At 42.0% G+C, this 7,797-nt stretch overlaps 1 protein-coding gene across 1 annotated transcript in view; it reads left to right on the forward strand.

Moving 5' to 3' along the window:
• The window catches only part of ccny (cyclin Y), a 71,394-nt gene extending 63,597 nt beyond the window's left edge, over nucleotides 1-7,797 (forward strand). Inside the window, exon 11 of the mRNA XM_080418171.1 lies at nucleotides 1,488-7,797. Coding sequence (XP_080274297.1) covers nucleotides 1,488-1,601 — 114 coding nt within the window. The 3' untranslated portion in view covers nucleotides 1,602-7,797. The remainder of the gene's footprint in view (nucleotides 1-1,487) is intronic.

Raw genomic sequence — 7,797 nt, forward strand, 5'->3', positions numbered from 1 at the left:
AGCCTGGTCAGTATCCTGGTGTCAGTATCATAGTCAGTATCCTGGTGTCAGTATCCTGGTGTTACTATCCCGGTGTCAGTATCCCGGTGTCAGTATCATGGTCAGTATCATGGTCAGTATCCTGGTGTTACTATCCCGGTGTCAGTATCCCGGTGTCAGTATCCCGGTCAGTATCATGGTCAGTATCCTGGTGTCAGTATCCCGGTGTCAGTATCCCGGTGTCAGTATCCCGGTGTCAGTATCCCGGTGTCAGTATCCCGGTGTTACTATCCCGGTGTCAGTATCCCGGTGTCAGTATCCCGGTGTCAGTATCCCGGTGTCAGTATCCCGGTGTCAGTATCCTGGTGTCAGTATCCTGGTGTCAGTATCCCGGTGTCAGTATCATGGTCAGTATCCTGGTGTCAGTATCATGGTCAGTATCCTGGTGTCAGTATCATAGTCAGTATCCTGATGGCAGTATCATGGTCAGTATCCTGGTGTCTGTATCATGGTCAGTATCCTGGTGTCAGTATCATAGTCAGTATCCTGATGGCAGTATCATGGTCAGTATCCTGGTGTCTGTATCATGGTCAGTATCCTGGTGTCAGTATCATAGTCAGTATCCTGATGGCAGTATCATGGTCAGTATCCTGGTGTCAGTATCCTGGTGTCAGTATCATGGTGTCAGTATCCTTGTGTCACTATCATGGTCAGTATCCTGGTGTCAGTATCATGGTCAGTATCCTGGTGTCAGTATCATGGTCAGTATCCTGGTGTCAGTATCATGGTCAGTATCCTGGTGTCAGTATCATGGTCAGTATCCTGGTGTCAGTATCATGGTCAGTATCCTGGTGTCAGTATCATGGTCAGTATCCTGGTGTCAGTATCATGGTCAGTATCCTGGTGTCAGTATCATGGTCAGTATCCTGGTGTCAGTATCATGGTCAGTATCCTGGTGTCAGTATCATGGTCAGTATCCTGGTGTCAGTATCATGGTGTCAGTATCCTTGTGTCAGTATCCTGGTGTCAGTATCATGGTGTCAGTATCCTTGTGTCAGTATCCTGTGTCAGTATCATGGTCAGTATCCTGGTGTCTGTGAAGTACAGGCATAGAGGCGGCTCTGTGTAGGATTGAGCATTCAGTCTCATGCCATAGTTCTTGTCTAGCTTAACAAGGTCACTGGCCTGCGCTCTCACACACAGTTAAACATTGTGTTTTCCAAACACCATGAAAAACGTATTCTTATTCTTAGAAATTCTGACATAGGCAATGAATGAATATTTGGCAAACAATCTATGAATTACATTTTTATCAAATGTATTTTCAAGTACAGTATTTACAAAATATGTATTTGTATCTCAAATACATTTCTAAGACCTGTATTTTGTGTTTGTATTGTGATAAAAAAAATGTACCCAGTATTTGTAATTTGTATCAAAATACCTTTTGATGTATTTTCGCCCATCTCGGATAATAACCTGGGTTCTTTCCATTTCTTGTTTTTCAGGCCATTTCCAGGCTGTGTGATGACCAATACAAGGACTTGAAGAAATCGATGAAGAAGCGGTGTGTGAGTGCAGACAACCTGACCGTGGTCTGGTCTCCCGCCATCATTTCCTAACACGCTGTGTCTCAACGTCTGGCCCGGGGCCCACCAGGGGGTCCAGGTGGACCCTTACAGCTCTGTAACTCTGAGAGTGTACAGATAGAACCTTTTTTTTTAATATTTATATTTGGGACCACAATCTACACTGTCAAATCCTCTGTTAATTTAACTATGATTTAACTATGGACCCTTACGGGTCCATTTGGTTCCATTTGTACGCTCTCAGAGTCACAGACCCGTCAGGGTCCATTTGGACCCCCACTGGTGTTCCCCAGACCCGACGTTGAGAACCAGTGTCCTAACACACATTTGACCCATCACAGACTGAGGGGTGCGGCCGTGGTGGCTGCACAGTCCTGTGGATTGGTGCGTCTGTCGGCCTGGAAGGCACAGACATGTGCGCGCACAAACACATGCACACACACACACACAAACAAACACACAGAAATGCACACAGACACACGACTCTTTCCACAATACATGAAACTTTGCTACAGAGCGCTGTGGCGGAGCCCAACTGAGTGTGCCGGCCCGGGATTCGAACCCTGGTCTCCCGTGCAGGGAGGGACACTAGGGGAATTTCCCCTTGACAGGGGGAGCCAAACTTCTTAATGCCCCTTGGCAGGGGGAGATATTAGGGTTTTGGTCTTCAGGCAAAGGCCACTCTGCTACACTCTGCTAACACCTGGGAGTCGAACCTTGGGGACACTACAGCCAAACATCTTAGCCACTAGCCTAAAGGGGGAAAACCCCCTTGGCTGGGGGAGATATTAGGCTTTTTGGTGTTCAGACAGTGGCTCTGAACCTCTGCTAACGTGGGAACGTCTACGGATGGTAAAAAAAAAACAAGACCTTGATTACAGGAGGACCAAACGAGAGAAGACGCCATTGTGTAAAGTAGTACTGAGCGAAGAAGAGACCGTTTTTAACTAAATGTGACCTTGATACCAATATCTGCACTAGAAAAGGGCCTGTGAGGTTTGAGCATCTTGTGTGGTTTGACTCAGCGATGTCCCTCTTATCTAAGGGCTGGCTAGGTCAGTGGTTCTCATAGTGGGATCCGGGGACCCCCAGGGGTCCTTAACACATTCCATGCCAGAGTTTAATCTCATAATGTACTCACCAGTGCCAGCGTTTTATTGTTGTTTTTTTGTTTTTTTCATGTCGCCACAGACCTCGCTAAATAAGTTAAAAGTGCGCGTTCATTTGGTTCTAAACACACAGCGGATCTGTGAGAAACGGCCAGCGAAAACAGTTTCCAAATGCGAGCCGCCATCTTGAAGATACAGCCGATCAACGCTAAACAGTGATCAGCGAGGAGAAAAACAACAACCGAGAAAATCGAGTTTTAAACAGGATCCCAGACAGGAAGCGGATACGATCGAAAAAACCGGAACCCGAATAATTCCGTTTCCGACCGGAAACCGGAAACGGAAATGGATCAAAAAAAATTGGAAAGTGCACCTGGGGCAATTTCAATGGGAATCGGCGGTTCGCGTAGATCTACGCGACTGGCACGCTGCGGCTTTAAATAGGTTCGCGTAGATCTACGCGACTGGCATTCAATGTGTTAAGGGGGTTTCCAGGGGGTCCACGGCAAAATGACTTAATATAGTGTCAAAATCAGTTTGACCACTTTAACCCTATCTACACCTGCTATTTTCAGATGGGGGGTCCACAGCCAAATACATTTAATTTATAAATTGATTACATATTAATTTACCTTGACATGATAAAGTTTGAGAACCACTGGACTAGGTTTCACACACATTCCTTAGTTTTTTATTATACAGTTACATTCCTCTGACGCAATCATTTCTGTCGCATGAGACACTCGCTTTTTGTTGTTATTGATTGAAGATTTTGCTGTTGTTTGAAGTTCAAGTCCTAAAATACCAGGCAGCATTCCTCTCTACGTTGACATGTTTGCTTTTAGTCTTTAGTTGTTGTTGTCTACTAAATGCACCCCACCCCCCAATCGTGTTATAGAGATGTTGTATGTAGGAGGCTATACGGTTCAGTGATGAGGTGTATGTAAGCAGACATGGGTCAGTGAATAGACCCCTTAACAGACGACGTCACACTGATAAGAACCAGTATGCGCGCGCAGGCCGGCACCAAATGAAACCCATTCTGTCAGGTCTCGCTAGGACGCGCCTCACTAGCCAACACACAAGAGGAGGTTGAATGTACTGAATCCAGCGCACACCGACACAATATGTTGGGAATTGATTGCATGAAACAATCACCTGTGCATCCAGTCTCAATGTTGGTAAACAAATAATTGGTCTATAGAGGCTGCTACAGCAAGTGCATTCAGACATAAAGGGGCCGTGTCCACCAAGAGATTTTTTTTTCTTTAATTTGCAAATATTTTAGCTCTCAGCAAGCAGATAAAAACTGCTCATGTGACCACGCAAGATAAATGCTCAACGCCTCGCCACTACTGGAGTTTCCAAAAAATGCGGCGCTCCCATTAAAAATGTTAAACATAAGCTGCGGCTCAGGAAAAAGAGAAAAAAATACATCTTGGTGAACACGACCCCTAAGAACATTAAGCTGTTGTACTATATCCACTGCCATTGCCCTGACCTGCGGTGCCTGTAATAATAAGCTAGCATTAACACCATTAACTTCTGTCCATTTTTTGCTTTTTACTAGAGGACAATAGAACAAAAACAAATTATGAAGTATTTTCTTTCCTCTCTTAGATATTTTTTTAATCATTCTTCCATCTCCCAGAAGAAAACAGCACAAATAACATTTCAAAAACAAAGCCACTAAAGCATGATTCTTATTTTTATTTTTTTTGTTTTTTCAGAGAAGACCTAAATGTTATGCGATCGTTTCAACCAGTGGTTCGCAACCTTTTCTGGATCAGGGACCCACTAGAAAATCTTGAAAGTGTTTGCGGCCCACCCATCTGATCACAACAAGTTAAATGGTGAGATGGGGGGGTGCATGTTTATTTTAATGGTCAATGGTGTTCCGGCTTGGATCAATGGGACTAACGTAGTATAGGCCTACTTTAAGTTCCTATTTATTGGTATCACAAAGAAAACGATTTTTTTTTCAAGGTTTTATAGTGGCGACATTTCTTTTACATTTTTCTTTTATATTACTGTTTCATTATCATTAAAATCTTTGTGTTTTGCCAATTATTTGGGAGCCTTGTTGCAATACCTTGGAGGCCCACCAGTTGTCCCCGACCTACAGGTTGAGAATCACAGGTTTAAACGCTACGTACAAAAACAGATTGATTGCATCATAGATTTAGCGAATTGTCTCTTAATTTGTACAGTGTAAATATACCACCTGTGAAATCGCAGGTCGCACTGTAAAAAAGAAAAGGGAGGTTATCATAGAATATTTATAAAGAATCCGTATTTAGTGTACTTCCTGGAGATAGGTATGTTTAAATTTGTGTTCCTATGAGAAATTACATCAAAAAGAGAGACGACATATTATTGATCTGGAGACTGGAGAAACCGCTAAAAAAACTACTGTGCATTGGTTGGTTGTTGCAACGAGAAAAAGCAAATGAAAATGTCGACTTTTGCAAGTGTGTTTATCAAGCAAGACGTTTTAAGAAAATGGTCCCTTTGTGAATGTTCCTCATTAAGATTTTAAATAACTTGAACCAAGTTTTAAATATCTGAATACAACCGAATACACTTGCCAAAATTGACACTTTTTTTTGCCATGTACATTTTTGTATAATACAATGGTCAGCGAAAGGTGCAAAAAAAAGTGCTCAAATAGGACCTTAGTGTATTTTCCATTACCACAATGTATTTTATTATTATTTTTACATTCAAACTACTTGTATTGTGCATTCAACCAATCACCAATGTTAAAAATGATTTATGTCACATGTTATATTTTTGGGTCAAGTTACAGTACAAGAGAATCTATGACAGTGGTTCTCAAAGTGGGGCCCAGGAACCCTTGAGGGGGTTCCAAATGAACCCTTACAGGTCTGTAACTCTGACAGTCCTTGAAATTTTGCGCCTTTCTTTGTCTTTATTATAAGGTTGGTTGCAGGTGCGGTGGTCTCAAAAGTTAAGAGGACCTAAAAGGGTGAAATACATGCGAGCGCGCACACACACACACAAAATAAATAAGGATGACTCCTTACAAAGACTAGAAAAAAATACTTTTCTCCTTTTACATGCTCAACCACATGCTACAGTGCATGAGTGATGGGAAGACAAACATTTCAGTCTGTGTCGTATCATGTGTCATAATAAAGAAAAGTGTATTTTTCTAGTCTCTGTTTAAGGATTAATCCTTATGTTTTGTTTTTATGTTGTGCGAGTCTTTCACAATTCTCAGGTCCTTGAAATTAAAAGGTTTGAGAACCACTGATCCATCTTGACAATATTTAAGATTTGCATACAATGTTGATGTATAAAAAAGGGACCGAACTGTACCAAAGTAATGAAGGACCATCCTGCTTTTATTTCCCTGATTTCACAATGACCCCATACACACACACACACAGGCACTGAAGATGCTCTGTGAGGATAGAGATCGGTCATATTGTATGGTGCTTTGAGTAAGAAAGAAAACGGATGAAAAATGTGTCTTTAGAAAGATTGAGGAGTTGTTGTGGTGAGTTCAGACCATTAGACGTGTTCAAAGATTGTATTTCCTATATTTATTATGTGTCAGTGCGTGCATACAGTTAAGTCTGGGGTTCCTGAAAGCCACAGGTAAGCCTTCCTCTTCAACACTCCTACCAAAATGGGCTTCTGTACGGAGCTAGAACGGTTTCTGAACTGGAAAAAGTTTCTATGTTGGAACCTTTAGGTGAAAAGAAAGTGAAGTCAAAGTCGCTTAAGTCAAGTTTCGATTCTAAAACGGCTAGTCCCATTCCTTGATTCTGATTGGCTGGTTTCCGTTTAGTAGATGTGATAAAACAGACCGCAATCTACTCCTTAGATCAGCTAATGTCAATCACATGTGTTTATACAGCGATCCAACATATCTGTAGCTGAACGATGAAGGGGAGCGCTTGTGTTCCTTACAAGCCCCGGCCGTGAGGGGCTTCTATGCACTGCCTCTTCTGGCGGCGCTTGTAAAGAAAACAAGCGCTCCCCATCCTTCGCAAACCATCTGTGCTGGAAGTGTCTAGGCAAGCAATTTACACTGGAAGTTCACAGACCTATAGCTAAATCTGTCTTTAAGAAATTATACATTTCTATCGAATATCTACCGGTACAATGAGTTTTGTTCCTCTATGTGTTTGTTTGGGAAAAGTTGACGGATAACACACAGCCTGGCTGGGCTGCTCTTCCTGGTAGCCGGGAACTACTTTCTTGTAGAAGTTGTTCTTGTAGTGTATTAAGAACTTTTCTCAGTTTACCTCTATTTTCTAATGGCTGAGATGGTCGGAGGCACTCCGCTGGCGCATCGTGCCTCACTACGCCCCTCAGCCATGATAAAATCCTTGGTAAACTGCAAGCAACCTCTAGTGCTCCTCCATCAGTACCTTAGCCGTACCTACACATGCTTTTTTAGCGCTTTTAAGTTCTTCTGGATGTTAGTCAAAAGTTCAAAACATGCTTCAGAGTAAAGAGTAGGTGGGATTTGAACCCAGGTAAAAAAAAAAAATGCCTATGACCTTTTCAGTTATTTAGTGACTTGATTATGTAAGAAATAGTCTTATGGGTTCTTAATTATAAATACAATGGTTCCATATAGAACTTTTCCAAGTTTCCATACACAAGGCAATGTGTAGAATCTTTTTTGGTGAGAGTGTATGATAAGGTGAAGTACTAGACCTGTAATGGCAAAACGTGAGATGGAAAGTCAATGTTAATGCCCATTCCAGGTCAAACGTAGGGTGTGACATATGGGCCCATGATAACTTGTTGGCGGGTGTGTTATAGCCTTGTGCACTGAGCTCTACCTCTGCATAGAGTTTTTACTTTTTCGCTTTTCTCTCAATTGCTCTTTTATTTGATGGCAGGTTTGCTTTGTTCTTGAGTTTCCAATGCTAATGTCCCAACAACTGCTGTAACCTTGACCTCTGTTTGGTCTTTTTTTTTTTTTTTTTCAGTCATTTGTAACTGTTGTCAGTTTGCCAAATTCAAATCTTTGTATTCTTCTGTCTGTTCTGTTTTTTTTATATACAGCTTCCAATTCTGAAGCAATGTCTAGACTAGAGAAACCTGCACAAAATTAAACTTTTAAACCTTGCAATACA

This window comes from Gymnoscopelus braueri, assembly GCF_963280865.1.
Source record: "Gymnoscopelus braueri genome assembly, chromosome: 21".
Classification (NCBI taxonomy): domain Eukaryota; kingdom Metazoa; phylum Chordata; class Actinopteri; order Myctophiformes; family Myctophidae; genus Gymnoscopelus; species Gymnoscopelus braueri.